Raw genomic sequence first — 18,451 nt, 5'->3', positions numbered from 1 at the left:
AGAGGTGGGAGCGCCGAAAACGTCCGAAAAGGCCCAAGGACACTTTGGATTGTTTCCTGCACCACCCGTACCTCAGGCCAAATGTGGTACTGCAGGCCAATGTTCGGCTTTTCTCTGCTCCTGCGCCCCCGTACCTCAGGCCAAATGAGGCACTGCAGGCCTATTTAGCTTGAATTCTGCTCGTCTTGCAAGTCAACACTCGCAAAACGAGTCAGAATTTAAAAAAAAAACTGCTCGCAAATCAAAACGCTCTCAAACCAAGTTACTCTTAAACTGTGTATTTCTCTTTTTTATGGTCTACTTTAACTTCAACTATATCAATTTACTCTGGTTCTCTTTTTTTTTTTCCTTGCATATTTTGGTTTTAAATTAATAAGGTGCTTTCATTTTTACAGGTGCTTCATTTATAGTCATGTAAAAAGTAAGTACATCCCATGGAAATGATGTAAAAAGTAAGTACATCCCATGGAAATGTTGTTAACACTTCTGGCATATTTGAAAAGGCAAATGTTGTATACAGGTAAGGGTGATTGATATACTTGAATAAAAACACAAACATAGTTTTGTCTTTTTAATAATTTAATGAAACTATTATTAGATGCATTGGTGTAATGTGTAAAAAGTAAGTACACCTTTACTTTTCTGAGGAGCTGGTATTGGCAATTTAGGAGAAATGACTTGTAAGCCTTTGGCACAAATGCCCACCAGTTTTTGATATCAATTTTTTTTCCACATCTCTAAGTAAAATTCCTTCACTTAAATAGGATTCAAATCAGGGTTTTGATTAGGTTAGTCTACACTGTATTCATTTCAAGTCAACAATTTACATGGGATTTACCTACTTTTTCACATGACTTTGCTGTCTTGGTCTTTTCCATCTAAGACTTACAGTGAAGAAGCTAGACTTAATCGTGGCCTTGATGACTATTTAAAAAAAATAAAACGAATGAATCGCCAATCGGAGAAAGCATCAGACATGTGACCTCATAACATCACTGCCAAATACATGTACTCACATAATATTACACAATAGAAAGATTAAAAAAAAGAGGATAGGCTCCTCCATGAGGCAAATTGCAGAGGTAGGTATCTGAGAGGTAAGCTCTTTGTGCTTTGACAGGCGTAGTAAGTTGTCTGTCCAAAAGCCCTTGGTGCCGATCCTGGTCACACAAATAGGAAGGAGACTGAATGGCACATGCAGTCTTCTCTGAGGTCTTCCTGTACCCAGGAGCCCTGACATCCAGGGAGTAATGCTGCTGTCCAAAATGTCCTGCAATGGTTAAACAAGATTATTAAACCACCACCAGGGAAGTTCACCTATCATAATTTGATATTAAGCACTTGCCCTCTGGGCCAATGCTGATATTTCTCACATACATGTAAAACTCTGGATTTTATTGCTAGAAAGTACTTTGAACCCCAAAATATTTTCTGAAATCAAAGGCGGTGGAGAATAAAATTGTCATTGTTGCAATTTTTGTATGTCATAGAACATTTGCACTGCAGGTTATCAAACAAAGTTTCAGGAAAAAAAAGGTTTTGCATGTTATCCAAAACGGTAGTATCGACGACAGATGTTCCGACTAGAAACAAGCTTTTACCTTGAGTAACATTGGGATAAATGTAAACAGTAAAGTTTTAACTGTGATTGGGTGAAAAGGGTAGTAATAGGTGCTAGTTGGGGGAGGGGAGAGGGAAGGGGTAAGGTATGGGGGGGTGGATAGGAAGGAGAGGGTGAAGGGCACCAGCAGGTTTGAGATAAAATCATGAGCGTTCAAAAAGTAATTTACATCTGGGCATTTACCCTTTAACAGTACATTTCGGGTGGCGCAACCAAAAAGACCATGTAATTTTGAATTTCTCTAAGCGTAAGTTTTTCCTAGCTACTATTCTTTCCATTTCTTATTGAAAGTTGAGGTCATTGATAGTACTGGAGATACAGGGGATAGTAGCAGATTTCCAAAGTCTGGTAATATTTAATTTGGCAGCATAGAGTAGGTGGATGACAGCGCATCTAGCCGGGGATAGAATTTTTTCTATTCCAATATGTAGCAGGGGACAGGAACCAGGGTGTCCCAATAATGGAGGAGACTTAAACGAATACTTGGTTCCAGAAGGAGCTCAGGGATTTGCAGAACCAAAGGGTATGTGCAATGGAGCCTGTACTTCCACAGTTTCTCCAGTAGGAGGGAGGGTGGCCAGTGTACATTTTAGAGAGCCGGTAAGGCGTGAGATACCATCTGTGAATGGTTTTCTGATAGGCTTCCCAGTGCTTGGTACAGTGAGATGCTTTAAAGGTTTCTGTAAATGCTTGTATCCACTGGTCTTGGGTAAAAGGGGTATTTAATTCTTCGGCCCATTTATTTAAAGAATGCACTTGAGAGCAGGGTCGGGTGTCGCTAAGGCAAGAGTACATTTGCGAGATACCTCTGCAAGGGTATGGGGTCGAGAAGTAATATAGGTATATTGGTGCGGGGATTTTTACTGTGGAGGGTAGTTTAGATGCGTTCAGGAAGTGAGAGATTCAAGAATATGCGTAAGCTTCTGAGCTTGGGAGTTTGAATTTATTTTGCAGAGCTTCAAATGTATGCAGTGAGTCATGGTTTAACATGTCGCCGATGGTCAGTAATCCAGCAGAGTGCCATTGGGAGAGGATTAGATCAGGTATGCAGAAGGATATGGCTCTTAGTGGTATTGGTAATGTTTTACTAGGTGATTTGTGGGGGTTTGCATTAAAACGTTTTTTCCAGGCTAAGATAGTGGCAGAGATCATAGGGTTAGTGTACTGGAGGGTTGGGGAGTAGCCAGCTCACATTAGTAAAAGGTAGTCTATTAGGGTAGCAAGCTGTGGGTAGGAGGCTTTCATAGTGGACCATTGTTTTTCAGGCGTAGGATGCCACAAAAAGTACAGTTGGTCCAATATTGAGGCTTAGTAGTAATTGCCAATATGGGACAGTCCTACTCCGCCTTTCCTGTGGGGCCTAGTGAGTATGTAGCTAGCACATCTAGGTGGTTTGGAATTCCAGATAAGTTTAGTTAGCTGAGTTTGGATTGAGGTCAGGAGGGAGAAACTTTATTCATTTTAAGTGCAGGCAAACACAATCTAATACCCAACTATTTATACCCAAAGAACAACATCCCTTTTGCTAGGATGGGCAGTGACAGGTACTCCTTATGAAGAGAACGGGGGGTCTATTTGCTGGATCACTTTTATTTAAAAGAAAAAAATCTGGCTGCAAATTTTGATACCCACTGCTTCCCGTTCAGGACGTATATGTACATATAGCGGATAGGAAGTGATTAACTGTTTTTCTGACAGCTTCACATCTTTTTATGGAGGCAGAATGGCACCCCTGCACAAAACTCAGTACGGGGTTCCCTTTAAGAGCTGCCAGAGGGGGGACGTGCATGTCACCGGGGGACCCGATGCGCGTGCACGAGAGCCAGCACAAGGATTTGTGTGTGTGTGTAAACACACAAATCCATGTTCTGTCAGGACAGAGGAGACATGTCGTTTGTTCCTACTAAGTAGGAACAAAGATATGTCTCCTCCCCTAGTGAGTCCTATCCCCACAGTTATAACATACTGAGGGAACACACATTTAACTCCTTGATTTCCCCTAGTGTCAACCCCTTCCCTGCTTGTGTCATTTACACAGCACTCAGTGCATATTTATAGCACTGATCGCTGTATAAATGTCAACGGTCCCAAAAATGTGTTAAAAGTGTCCGATCTGTCCGTCCGCAATACTACTAAAAATTGAAGATCATCACCATTACTAGTAAAAATATAAAGTCCTAAAGGGATGGACATGGTCAGCAACAATACTCAGGGAGGCCGGAAAAATGTTGCCTGGTCTCATGAGTCTCGATTTCAGCTGCAACATTCAGATGATAGGGTCAGAATTTGGCGTAAACATGAAAGCATGGATTCATCCTGCTTTTATAGCAACGGTTCAGGCTGGTGGTGTAATAATGTTGTGGGGGATATTTTCTTCGCACACTTTGGGCCCCTTAGTACCAATTGAGCATTGGCCTACTTGTACTTGAGTATTGTCGCTGACCATGGCCATCACTTTATGACTACAGTGTACCCATCTTCTGATGGCTACTTCCAGCAGGATAATGCACCGTGTCGCAAAGCTCAAATCATCTCAAACTGGTTTCTTGAACATGACAACAAGGTCACTGTACTCCAATGGCCTCCACAGTCACCAGATCTCAATCAAATAGAGAATCTTTGGAATGTGATGGAACGGAAGATTTGTATCATGGATGTGATTTTCAATTTTCTAAATTGTCAGTAATTTTTTTGTTTATAGTGCAAAAAATTAAGACACCAAGGTGTTCAAATACCACCAAAAGAAAGCTTTATTTGTGTGGAAAAAAAGGATGCAAATTTTGTTTGGGTACAGCATTGCATAACCGTGCAATTGTCAGTTAACCACTTGAGCCCCACAGAATATTTGGCTGCTCAATGACCAGGCCATTTTTTGCAAAATACGGCACTGCATCGCTTTAACTGACATTTGCGCGGTTGTGCGATGTTGTACCTAAGCAAACTTAATGTCCTTTTTTTTCCCTCACAAATAGAGCTTTCTTTTGGCGGTATACGATCACCTCTGCAGTTTTTGTTTTTTGCGGGTTAGAAATTGTGCAAGTACAGCTGAATTTGCACAATTTCATACCCGCATGTCAGTCTGACTTCGGGAGCTATCTGTGGGTTCCTGTACAGATATCTATTGAAATCGCAGCCCAAATTTGCCAAAAGTAGTGCAGGAACTATTTTTGGGAATCGGTGCAGCTCCGCAAAGTCAGCGTCTCACCGATTCGAGCAGTGCCATTGCTGGCAATAGCCAGTGATTTGGCATGCAGATTGATATGTGAAATCGCCTTGATGTGAACGTGGGCTATAACCTGGAAGATGATTGGTATCAATGCAGAATTGAGCCTGATTTTGCACTCTCTGGCTTTAGTAAATAAGCCTCATAGTGATGATAAAGCCAACATTTTATGGTTGGCAAAGAATGAAAGGAAATTATCCAAAAGGGACAGCTGTTCTGGTGACAACTTTCTAAGGTTGAACTTCCTTTCTCTTTGTAGAGATTTGCTTTCATGTTTTAAAGGGGTTTTCCACCCATTTTTTAAGTTTATTAAAAGTCAGCAGCTACAAAAAGTGTAGCTGCTGGATTTTAATAAACAGACACTTACCTGCTCCACGGCTCCAGCGACGTGCTGGCCGGGGCTCCGCTCCTCGCCCCCCCTCGCCGGCCGGCGTCTTCATTCTCAGTGTGGGCACCCGGCAGTGACAGCTTTCGGCTTCACGGCCGGGCCCTGCGTATGCGCGAGCGCCGTCCGATTGGACAGGCGCTCGCCTACAAGGAGGGGCTGTGAAAAGGCGCTTAAGCTAATAGCCTTTCCAGTCCCTCGGCGGAAGGAGGAAGTGGGACAGGAAGTCCCCTTCTCCTGAACCCCCCCCCTAAAAAATTACATGTGGCATGTAAGGGGGCGAGGAGTGGGTTAAGCAGGAGTTCCATTTTTAGGTGGAACTTCGCTTTAATGTCTCTGGGACTGGAAGAAAGAGAGTCACCGCTCCAGGTGGGTCTACTATATGGTCACACGTAGGGTTGCCACCTCATCCCTTTAAAACAGAACACATATGAATTACACAGGTTCTGTGGCTAATTAAGGGGGTAATTACACTCATTTGGTGCCTTACCTGCATTAAATTAGCCTCAGAACCTGTGTAATTCATATGTGTTCTGTTTTAAAGGGATGAGGTGGCAACCCTAGTCACACGTGTAGAACAGGATTCCAAGGGTGCTGGCAGTGCACTGGGCAAGCATAAAAAGTGGATGAAAGATGGATAGCCGCACTCCAAAAAAACATCCAGGTTTTCTTTTATTCAAATAAACAGCAAATACATCACCAAATCATAAAAACAGGAACAGGGGAACAGCCGACGTTTCGCACAAGATTAGTGCTTATTCAAGCCATGAATAAGCACTAATCTTGTGCGAAACGTCGGCCGTTCCCCTTTTTATGATTTGGTGATGTATTTGCTGTTTATTTGAATAAAAGAAAACCTGGACGTTTTTTTGGAGTGCGGCTATCCATCTTTCATCCACTTTTTATCTCTGGGACTGGAAATTAATGGAGATCTCAACACTATGCAGACAGAATTCAAATACACTTAAAAGAATCAAAAAGTAAAATAACCGTAGAAAAGAACCTGGCCTAAGTGTAGAATATGAGAACAGGTATATTGCTGATAAGTCATGGAGGATGGATAAACCAAACTCCGATAAGCATAGCTGAAATAAAATATTAAGTGAATAAGCCCTTTTAGTTCTACCTACCTGGCGCCTGCGACACCGTCCCCCTGGCACCTTTCAATAGTAGCAGCCGCCTCCGCCTGACACTCTACACACACAAGTTGTTCTTGTACAAGCTGTCTGCTCCAGCTTTGCAGGCGGCAAGCAGGTCCCACGTGTTTCAGACGGAGGTAAACACAATAGCTAAAAAAGAAGAGATGCTATAGTTAGTGTTTTTCCTGGCAAATCTGTGTAATTACGACATTTAGTGTGACATACTGTAACTAGTGACTGCAGAGTGCACATTACTAGATGACATGGGATGTCACAGATGTTTCCCCTTGACTATTGGCCTCACACATTTCTTTGCAAGAGATGCTGGCAACACAGCATGGAAAGACTTCTGCTGGCAAAGATGTACTGTAGATAAAAATCAAGAACTGAATCAAAAGAAACAAAATGGGCCAAGAACAGAACACCACCACCCACATTGTGAGCTGAAAGGCTGATATTTGCTTTGAGGAAAGAACATTGTAGTCTTTTAAATTGTCAAATTTTCCCTTTTTATGCAGATGATAAATATACCCTTTGGCGATCACTGTCTTTATACTCCAATGCACCTGTTTTTATCCCTTTTTTATAAACATGTTTATTTGCTTGAAAAACGTGTGTTTAATTCTTAATGGCATTTAAACTGCTACAAATGAGACATTCACTATGGAGGTTTCTGGGTAGAAGCGGTGTCCAGCGGCCACAAGTTGGGATTCTCATGCTGGCTCTTAAGCCATGGAGTCGGTACCATTGTTAAAAGGCGGAAAGGTATGTCGGGGGTTTTACTCCAAGTTACAGCTTTTTCACCATTCCAAAAGGGTCACCCCCCCCCCCCATCTTAAATCTGATTGCATTTTTGGTTCTAGTGGAGACATTTAAAGCTATGTGATGAACCAGGTCTTTCATAGCGTCCCTTCCTCAGAGACTTTCTAGGAAATTAAAGCGGTTCTCCACCCTAAAGTGGAGTCCCGCTGATCGGAACCCTCCCCCCCCCCTCCGGTGTCACATTTGACACCTTTCAGGGGGGAGGGGGGTGCAGATACCTGTCTAAAGACAGGTATTTGCACCCACTTCCGGCCCGGCATTCACAGGCAAAAGACGGGCATTCCGTCACATCCCGTCACCCCCCCCCCCCCCCCCGTTGTGTGCTGGGAACACTCGGCTCCCAGCACACAGCGGGAGCCAATCGGTGGGCGCGGCGCGACTCGCGCATGCGCCGTAGGGAACCGGGCAGTGAAGCCACAGCGCTTCACTTCCTGGTTCCCTCAGCGCGGATGGCGGGGGGAGCAGCAGAGAGACGAGCGATCGCTCGTGCTCTGCTGCGATCGGCGCTGGACTCCAGGACAGGTAAGTGTCCTAATATTAAAAGTCAGCAGCTGCAGTATTTGTAGCTGCTGGCTTTTAATATTTTTTTCCCATGGCACATCCGCTTTAAATAAAGGTGGCCTCAAGATAGCTGCTGTAGCTTCAAAGGGCAATATTGTGGAAATGCAAGTTTGCACGGAATTGAGAGTAATCTGTTTCAACAAAGGGAAAGGTCTTACTACAAGTGTGAGGAAAAAAAGATGGCTGGAGTTGGGTAATGCAGGAACATTTTAACCCTGTCACTTCCAAGTCACAGGTCTCCAGCTCAGTGGGCCTTATGTCCTTGGAATTTCCTTATGCTACAAGCTCATGGTCACTTCAGCTACCATTAACTTCTAGCATAATATGGTCCCCTAGCCTCCCCATAGTAAATAATAGCTGTGATCAGCCAAGGACGAGCCACTGATCGCAGCCATTCATCAACAATGTGATGACCCCTGTGTGCCTTCCAATGTCCACTGCTCTCTATCTGACTGTACCAGCAGTGACAATGAATTATGTTTACCCTGCCTTTTCCCTATCTTGAGTGAACACAGTGATCAGTACTGATCATGCCTGCGTTCATTCATACCTGAAAAATGAGTAAACACGAGTGATGTGTTTTACCATCAGTTCAGGTTGTGAATGAACAGGAAGTGCTTTGTACAGAGTACTTCCTGTTTACCAGTGAGTGTCCAACTGCAGAGAAGGAGACTGTAGATTTCCTCTTTATCTGAAAAGTGAAATATCAGAGGTGTGTTTAAACTGATATTTAAAAAAAAAAAACTACTGTAAAATTTAGGAAAATTAAGAACTCAGTAAAGAATAAACATAGCAAAAAATAAAGAAAAAATAAAAATACATCCTTGGTCACACAGCTTTCTGTTTTAAAAATGTTACCGAATGGTAACATGCATACAGGGATAGATGAGTGGACCTGGACAAAACCTTCTGCATCTGTGGCCATTAATATATCTCTGTGTGTATGTAATCACTTAGATATGCAGTTACAGGCAGCGGTGGCCCGTCCACTAGGGGCGCTCGGGCGCCACCCCCTCTCTCCAGGCCACTCCCTGAATCTATCCAGGGCCACTACGGTCACCCCCTCTTCATGCATCTGGCCCCTTTCAGGGCACCGGCGCATGAATTACAGCAGCTGTTTTTTTTAAGCACCTGATTAGAGCCAGAGGCTCTAATAGGATTCAAAATAGGATGGGCCGAGTCACAGAGGATGTGACCGAAGCCCACCCAGGTAATGACCCGTGCAGAGCAGGTGAAGCCAGTTGTCACTGTACCCCTTTGTCCCCTGCTCCATCTGTCAACCACTTGTCATTTGAAGTCTCATTAAAAGGATTTTTGTGCAGCTGTCCAGTATCGTGTTCTTATGTTACACAGCATGCGAGCTGGGCTATCACCTGACTAGTGTGTGTCTGGGGATTAATCAGAGATTCACTCACCTGGAGCCGCTTTTCTTGTTTTATTGAAGCAGCCGGTATTGGTAAAGTGCTAACGGGGGTGGGGTGGGTGGCATACTGTCTGCCACTGGTTACAGGCATACAGCTGTGGCATGTGCCAGCCTGTTATTTATTTGTACAGGCTGCTGACCATGGCTGTATATAAAAATCTGTGATTTCTGGCCACAGAAATTTGCTCCTCCTTGCCACTGTATGGCACTTTGTCACCATGTGAATGCGGCCTAAACCACCCACACATACAATTTGCACACCCACATATACATGTGCAACATTACTTGCGTTGGTGCACTAGGGAGCCCATTTACATCAACACGTGGATGGTTATTTGCATTGAGCACATATGCTCTTAAACCCCATACTTCTCTTTTTAGTAGGAATTTTATAAATGATGCCGCTTTTGTGTGTGCTAATGATGTAATATACAAATAAACATTTCTACAACTCTCACCGGACCTACAAAATCAGTAGCGCCATCCTTTTATTCTACTGTTCCTGTACTTTCAGAAGACGTATGGTTGTGGGATTTTGCAAGTTATAAATTAAAAACAAGTGAAACATTGAAAAAAGAATATCCTTCCTAGGATTCTCTACCTTTTTCGTACGTTGCCTATTGCCTTGGTCAAAACTGACTTATTGAACTTTCAAAGGAAGCTACTTCAGTTTCTCTGGGGAGACAAGAGGCCTAGGGTGAACCGACGCACACTATATACCCCAAAAATGAAGGGGGGCTTGGGAGTCCCTGATCTGCTCAAATGTTTTTATGCTGTTCAACTGTCCCAGCTTATCCGGTTCCACTCCTCCCAGCCTCCTCCGTTATGGATGCATATAGAATCGCAGCCATGCCCATCCAAATTGATATCACATATTTTATGGTTACCAGCTTGGGACCGACCCCCTATTTTATGCCCCTTCCTCTCCCTTTCATTTAGTATCTGGGATAGATTATCTAAACCTCATTCATTCAAATCTCTGCATGGCCCACTGGCTCCGTTGCTGCGAAACAAAGAACTCACCCCTCATGCTTTCAACTGGTGGACAAATAAAGGGCTCCTGCGCATTGCAGACATTTGTGATCATAACGGCATGTTCACTAAACCTTAATAGAAAAATACCAGATACCAGACTCCAAATATAACCTGCACACATTGTCTCGCAAGAGCGACCTGACAACCATGAGGCCCATAGATTACTAATGTCATAAATATGATAAAATTAGGGGCCATATTTCTGAATTGTACACTATCTTGACACATTCTTTGGTTAAACAAGCTTACATGGTCAAGTGGGAGCAAGACCTCCAAGAACACCTTGAATTAGAGGAATGGCACTTGATTGCCCAAGCAGCTTCCAAATCTCTTATTAACACCTCTATTGTAGAGGCAAACTATAAGGTCCTTCTAAGGTGGTACATGGTGCCGACCAGGTTAGCCACATATGTTCCAGGAGCTTCTCCAAAATGCTTCAGAGGTTGTGGACAAGATGGAAAGGCTTACCACATATGGTGGCAATGTCCCAAGGTGCGTAGATTTTGGATAAGGGTGTACAACTTTATTTATACCCTTACCCAGGTCAACCTCACTAAATCCCCTAAACAAGCCCTGCTGGGGCTTAAAGTTGACGCGGCCTCAAAAAACCAGAGGAGGCTTCTTACTTTTACATTCACCTCTGCCAAAATAACTAAAGCCAGGAATTGGAGGTCAGCTGCAATCCCATTTGACCAGTTTAAGCATAAGCTCTCATGATGAATGAAAGTCCTGAATGATAAATTAGGGGTCTTCGAAAAAGTTTGGAGCCCGTGGATTAGTTACTTGACCGGTGATCCCCATACGGCTCCAAATTAAGGAGCCTTTGAGTGGCGGGAATCGGATCTTTGGGTCTCTCCCACACCCCCCCTCTCCCTCCCACCTCTTTTCTCTCTCTTTTCCTCTCAACTTTGTATTCTCTTGGTTTTATAAGGAGTTTGACAAGTACTATCTGAGTTCCAAGACAGAGGTACCCAATGTTCTTGCTGATATAAACAAATGTCAGGTAATCTGCAATTGCTACAATGTCTGTATAGTTCACTTTGGTTAATTCTGATGGGAAAATGCTGACAAAAACATTGAAATGACAGTCAAAACAAAAGGGATAACTATCCTCATAATTTGTTAGCATGCCCTAATTGTATTGCCAATAACCCATAATGTATTGGAAATGCTAAGGTAATTGTATTGCTATTTTGTACTTGGTATTCGGATCTTTATTGTTTACAAAATCAATAAAAACTATTGTAAAAGAAACATTGAAAAAATGGCCTGGCCTCTCCTGTACACTGGAGAAAACTAACGGTCATCTATTAGGCAAGCGTTTGGCACTTGGTCAAGTGATGTACTGTTACTGATCAGCAGAACGCACAGGTTGGTGTGGCCCAAAATGACTCTTCTTTTCAATGTTTTAAGGTTACTTCTTTCCAGTCAGTTTTAGTTACCTTTCTTTCATGGTTTTATAATTCCCTTTATTAAAAAGTCATCCTTGGCAGAAAGATGAAAGAATAAAGAGCGCTTTAACCTCCCCTGTGGCTGCCTAACAGTGTTAGCTCATTAAGAGGACTCACTGTAATTAGCTAGAACAGCAGAGCTGACCTCTCACACTTCACAAATACACTTGTTGGCATTTCTTACTACTAAAGAAACACTATTTACTGCAGACTACTAAACAGACGCATATAGGCTATTGGTCAGTAATTGGTCATTGGTAACATAGTACAGCAACAGTATAAACAAAGCAAATTCCTCTATAGTGTGTACTTGTCTCAATCCAGAGCATTAAAGGGGTTGTAAAGGATTCCCCCCCCCCCTAAATAGCTTCCTTTACCTTAGTGCAGTCCTCCTTCACTTACCTCATCTTTCCATTTTGCATTTAAATGTCCTTATTTCTTCTGAGAAATCCTCACTTCCTGTTCTTCTGTCTGTAACTACATGCAGTAATGCAAGGCTTTCTCCCTGGTGTGGAGAAAGCCTCTTGAGGGGGGAGGGGGTGAGCAGGAGTGTCAGGACGCCCACTAACACACAGCTCCTTTCTCTATCTGCAAAGTAGAGAGTGTCCTGACACTCCTGCTTGCCCCCTCCCCCTCAAGAGACTTTCTCCACACCAGGGAGAAAGCCTTGCATTATGGTGTGTAGTTACAGACAGAAGAACAGGAAGTGAGGATTTCTCAGAAGAAATAAGGACATTTAAAAGCAAAATCGAAGGATGAGGTAAGTGAAGGACTGCACTAAGGTAAAGGAAGCTATTTAGGGGAAAAAAAATCCTTTACAACCCCTTTAAGGCTGGGTTCACACTTGAGACGGATGCGGCTGATGGCAGGGGTCAGGTGCGTTCAGAGGTCAAGTCCTGGGGGAAAAAAGTGTGGGAACTCCCACCCAAGATTCACTCCCCCACCAAAAAAATGATACTAAACCGCATGTTTTTTATTTTTTATATCGCAGGATTTAAAAAGAACTTGAAGTAAGTTATTTCTAAATCACGCGAGACCTCCGCAATGTCTCCTGGGAACAATGACAAAAGCTCCCTGGTGACATTGCGGCATCAAGGAAGTGACGGAATACCCACACACTACCTGATGAATCCATATACAGGAAGCGGGCAGTAACATAAAGGATTACTAAGGTTCGCCTGCCCCTGACAGTGACATGAGCTGGGCATTGCTGCTTAGTGAAGGTTTGGCTCGGGCAGCTCTGCTGCTCTAGTCCTGCAAAGGGAACCGAGTTCCTGCTGTGAAAAAAGTGCAGACTACGTGTTCCCGCAGGACTTGAGCCCTGGGTGCGTTCCTGTTCTTCATTTCAGGGACGAATCGGGCCCAAATTTTTGACTAAATTCAGACCTGAAACCGAGCCAAAGACGCACAGAACCCTTTTGCGATTCGCTCCGCAGCCACTCCGGAGATGTGTGAACCGGCTCCATTGAGAGTCAGTTACAATCTCCTATCATGCGAATTGGATGCGGAAAAAACCCGCATAAAAATTCGCACTAGTGTGAACCCAGCCTAAGTTATATTTCTGTCTGCTGCTTCATTCCTCTGCTATCTGCATGAATCTCTTCTGCCAAGTTTTCCTGACACCAAGAGAAAAATGGTAACAGGGGAGGGAGCTCCAGCAGATTAGCAGCCTCCGCTCTGTTCTTGTGTGCTGTGTGAAGGGCAGTGGCGGCTGGTGGTATATTACATATACACGTGATCCTGCACTTCCGGCTATCGGGCACAAGTCTGCATCGTTGCTGGCTCGCTCCTACTGAATCTACATAGCAGGAGCTGATAAGACCCTATTTCCGCCGGCACACGCTGATCATTCTGTACACAGGCAGAACGGCGTAAACAAGGCAGATTGCTGTTCTGTCAGTATAGAATGCATGGTCACTAGTAAAAACACCTCCCACACTACACTGAAACACCAGCTAGGCACACAGTTAACCCTTTGATCGCTCCTGATGTTAACCCCTTCCCAGCCAGTGTCATTAGTACAGTGACCGTGCATATTTTTAGCACTGATCACTGTATTCGTTTTACTGGTTCCTATAAAAAGTGTCAGGTGTCAGATTTGTCCACCACAATATCCCAGTCCCACCATGAATCACTGATCACCGCAATTATTAGTAAAAAAAAATTTTACAGTATAAATACAAATTCTATAAATATATCCCATAGTTTGTAGACGCTATAAATATTGCGCAAACCAATATACGCTTATTGGGATTTTTTTAACAAAAATATGTAGCAAGCCTAAATTGATGAAGAAATTCGATTTTCTAAAAAAAAATGATTGGGTATGTTTTATAGCAGAAAGTAAAAAATATTGTTTATTTTTTTTAAATTGTCGGTTGTTTTTTTGTTTATAGTGGAAAAAAATAAAAAATGCAGATATGATCAAATACCACCATAAAAAGCTTTAAATTATGGGAAAAAATAGGCATGTGTTTTATTTGGGTACAGTGTCGCATGACTGTGCAATTGTCAGTTAAAGTAACGCAGTGCCGTATTCTAATCCTACCCCTGCTTAAATTCTTAATCCCAGAACCTAACAATAATTTTAGCCTAGCGCAGTAAGCCTTGTAGATCCTAACTTTGTTGAGCGCTGTATATTTCAGACTGTCTCACAATACAATTTATGGCAAAAGTTCCCAATTTTGTACTAAAATTCCACCACCAAGAACAACTCAATAATTTAACTTAAAAAAAAAACACAAATAGATTCTATACTTGAAATACAACAGAGCTTATGATGTTTACCTTGGGGGTCTGTCAGGTGTCATGATGAAGGGTTTCCTCCAAGGGTCCCTGGATAACCTTTTAAAGGAGCCAGGTAATATCCTGGCCACTTCTATAAAAAAGATTAATGCATGTTATTCTGCTATAGAAAATGTACTAAACAATTTGTCTTAAATTATGTGTACAGTAACCTTTGGAACTGTGACAAGCAGAGTCATCTCCATAGCAGCCACGGCGTTGTCTCAGGTCCGGACAAGGGCTTCCACCACTCCTCGGGGGCACCATCACTTGTCGTGCTCTCTCTCTGCTACCAATTCCACAACGAGAGCTGCACTCACTCCATGTACCCCATGGACCAACCACACAATGGGAGACTGTAGAAGAAAGGAAGGAAACATTATAAAAAAGTATAGACCCTACACAGAGTAGCATGGGTTTTTACAATGTATAGTATGTTTTTCACAAGCCATTTAGGGCCAGATCCACAAAAGGGATACGCCGGCTTATCTACTGATACGCCGTCGTATCCCTGTTTCTATCTATGCGACTGATTCACAGAATCAATTACGCATAGATATTCCTAAGATCCGGCAGGTGTAATAGTTTTACACTGTCGGATCTTAGGATGCAATACCTCGGCCGCCGCTGGGGGCATTTCTCGTCAAAATTCCGCGTCGGGTATGCAAATTAGCACTTACGGAGATCCACGAAGCGGTTTCCCTTCGTGAAGTCTCCGTAAGTTGTTAGTTTGCAAACGCAAAATTAGGGCTACTTTTACAAAGTGTAAAGTTAGTACACCATGTAAAAGTAGACCCTTCTTTCCCGCGACGCTGTCAAATTTTTTTTTAAAATTTTTTTTTCCCGACGCAACTTTTTTTACCCGGCGCGATTCACAAAACTCGGCGTAACATAATTTCGCGCAAAGCACGTCGGGAGCATGCGCAGTACGTCCGGCGCGGGAGCGCGCCTAATTTAAATGGGACTCGCCCCATTAGCTTGGGCACGCCTTGCGCCGGACAGATTTAAGTTACACAGCCGAAAATTTCTAGGTAAGTGCTTTGTGGATCGGGCACTTAGGTAGAAATTTTGCGGCGATGTAACTTAAATAGGAAGATTTAAGTTAAGCACGCTGGCTGTGGATCTGGCCCTTAGTCTTTTATTGTTATTCAACATTTGATTTCCATTTTAGCTTCTTTTTTTTTAAATAACTGTAAACTCCTATTCAAAGTTCTCTTCTTTGCACACCTGTGGGTAACTACAGTTTGTAATCTAGACATTTGAGAATTGCCAACCCTGTAATTGGCTTACTTCATATATCTATAATGCACAACTCATGTACAAAGAAAATGGTGAAATGATGTCAATGCTTGCTGTTTAAAACATGACATCCCCAAAATTGAAATGTACTTTGAAAGTCAATATAGTGGAAGCTGAGGTAGGCCAAGAATCAGTTAATATACAGTATTCAATATCAAATGTGACTTTTTTATGCAATTCTTATGATTAAATGGTTAATGTCCTGCCAACACTTGGTTATATCCCCCTTCATTTGTTGTTGATGAAAAAAAAAAAAAAAACATTACATTGGTTGCCATTGTAAATTCTTCATTGCATTGGTGATCCGTGTACATTTCCCTTTTCATTGGTGGTAAGTGTAAATTCCCCTTTACATTGGTGGTAAGTGTAGAAGTGTCACCTTACCTAGATGTCATTGTATATTCCATCTTACACTGGTGGTTGGCGTAAATACTCCTATTGCATTAATGTCAATGTAGAAATCCCTCTTGATATTGGTGGGTGGCTTAAAGTCCCCCATTACATGGTGATCAGTGCAAATTCCCCCTTATATTGGTGGTCAGCGTAAATCCCCCCTCACATTGGTGGTCATTGTAAATTCTCGATTACATTGGTGGTCAGTAAAGAATCCCCCACTATATACTTGCCAAAGATTTTCAGCTTTGCTCTACATGATTCAGAATTTGCCACAGTGCACTGCCTCCTAACTGATCCCATCAACCCCCCCCCCCCACCACCACCATCATTGCCACTGATCACCCACCCCCAGCATTTCCACTGATCCCAGGAGTCTTAGGAACCCTAGGAGTTTTCTGTCTATTGATGGGTCCCCTCACCTCTCCAGTCCATGGTGTGCAGGCAGTGAGGATATGATGTGCTATAACGTTAAGCAACCAATCAGTGAGCAGTAATAATGTGCACTAACCTCTTGCAACCAATTATTGAGTGGTAAGGATATGCCATGACCTCTAGCAAACAATCAGTGAGCAGTAACCTTAATCAACCAATTAGTGAGTGGTAAGGATGTCCAGTAACCTCTAGCAACCAGTGAGCAGTATTGATGTACAGTAATCTCTAGCAACCAATCAACAAGCCGAAGTCATGTGCTGTAACCTCTAGCAAATAATTAGTGAGCCATTTTTTTATAGAGGTACTTATATAGCGCCATTAATTTACTTAGCGCTTTACATGTACATTCACATCAGTCCCTACCCTCAAGGAGCTTACAATCTAAGGTCCCGAACTCACATTCATATACTAGGGCCAATTTAGGCAGAAGTCAAATAACCTACCAGCATGTCTTTGGCGTGTGGGAGGAGACCGAAGTGTACTGTAACCTCTAGCAGCCAGTCGGTGAGTGGTAATGATACATTTTAACCTCTGGCAACCAATCGCAATCGCTGCCTGATCTGATTCTGTAAATTGATTTTGAGTTTAGTTGCTATTTATTGTATGTTTTTAGAGCAGGTGCAGAGCGAAATTGCATGGAGTGGGGCCCAACAAAATGTTTGACTAGGGTCCAATCAATCATAGAGCAAGAAAGCAAGACAGAAAGGGGAAGAAAGAACAGGTAAGAGAGGGAAAACAGGAGAGAAGGGGAAACAGTGGAGTAGAGTATAATACCAGGCATGAAAATAGAAGGGAAGTGAAGGGACTAGAAAGAAAGCAGAAAAAGGGGTAGTGGAACACTTATGCCTAGTACACACAGTGAGATTATCAGATGAACGATCATTGCTTTTTTTTTGTATGCTAATCACATATCGAAAATGAAGAGTTTACTAAAGTTACGAAAATTCTCGTACGACAGAATAAAAATTTGGAAGTGATGTAATGTGTATTTGTATTGTATTGCGCTAATTAAACGAAAATCATCCGAGAAAAATTTTCGTGCTTGTCCCATCGGATAATTTCTCATGAATTGTCGTGATCGGATCTCAAAAGCTGTGTACTAACGATCAGATTATCATACGATCGATTTGAAAGTGGTATTTTCCATACGATATTCTGATTGTGTGTAAGAAGCGTAGAGAGAGAAGTGGTGCATGTTCCCATGTGCAGCTGAATGTACATAAAACCTTTTAAATACACTGACGGTAAACAGGAAGTGATCTTGTTTCTTTATACCTCACAGGATAATTAAACTGCTGTGTGAATTATTCAGCTTCATAATGTTGCTGTATAAATCATTCTAAACTGAATTTAGAATTTAGTTAACCATTATCCATGTAGTACTAGTCTTCTTCTCTTAGTATGTTTTTGACCATCATGTGACGAGTGCAGATATGAGGCCAGGCCAATGTGAAACACAGTAGGTGTGCAATAGCAGTGCAGATGGGAGGATGTTATGTTTGCATTTCATGTTTCTGTATCAGATCCGGCTGGACGCGCTTTCTCACACGGGTCCTGTCTGTGTATTTACATATGCTCTGGCGCGCCCCTCGGCTGTTTATTTTGGCTTGAAACCAGCACCTCACTGCAATATACACGGCTCTCTACTGTATATATGAAGGTCTATGGACATGGCAATACCTCCCACAAGAGATGTCACCAAGTGGCATAAAAAAATAAATACAAGTTCATCTCTGCTAAAGGGATCTGTCAAAAAGCAATATAGGCTCAGTACCAAAGAATTAGAATGACCAATGAGTCACGAAATGACTAAAAATTAATATGATCTTTTTACACAGCTTTGTGACATAGAAGTGTGACAGACTGGTATAGGCACAAAA

At 42.6% G+C, this 18,451-nt stretch overlaps 1 protein-coding gene across 1 annotated transcript in view; it reads right to left on the bottom strand.

The window, feature by feature from the left end:
• Positions 1 to 262: 262 nt before the first annotated feature.
• The window catches only part of LOC120936316 (somatomedin-B and thrombospondin type-1 domain-containing protein-like), a 71,423-nt gene continuing 53,234 nt past the window's right edge, over positions 263 to 18,451 (bottom strand). The window contains exons 2-5 of the mRNA XM_040348565.1: positions 14,618 to 14,800; positions 14,448 to 14,538; positions 6,360 to 6,518; positions 263 to 1,270 (exon numbers count right to left, since the gene is read on the bottom strand). Of these exons, the coding sequence (XP_040204499.1) occupies positions 1,165 to 1,270; positions 6,360 to 6,518; positions 14,448 to 14,538; positions 14,618 to 14,800 (539 nt within the window). The 3' untranslated portion in view covers positions 263 to 1,164. The remainder of the gene's footprint in view (positions 1,271 to 6,359; positions 6,519 to 14,447; positions 14,539 to 14,617; positions 14,801 to 18,451) is intronic.

Source organism: Rana temporaria, chromosome 1 (genome assembly GCF_905171775.1).
Source record: "Rana temporaria chromosome 1, aRanTem1.1, whole genome shotgun sequence".
Classification (NCBI taxonomy): domain Eukaryota; kingdom Metazoa; phylum Chordata; class Amphibia; order Anura; family Ranidae; genus Rana; species Rana temporaria.
Note: the sequence above shows the minus strand (reverse complement) of the source record. Positions and strands in the feature narration are given on the sequence as shown.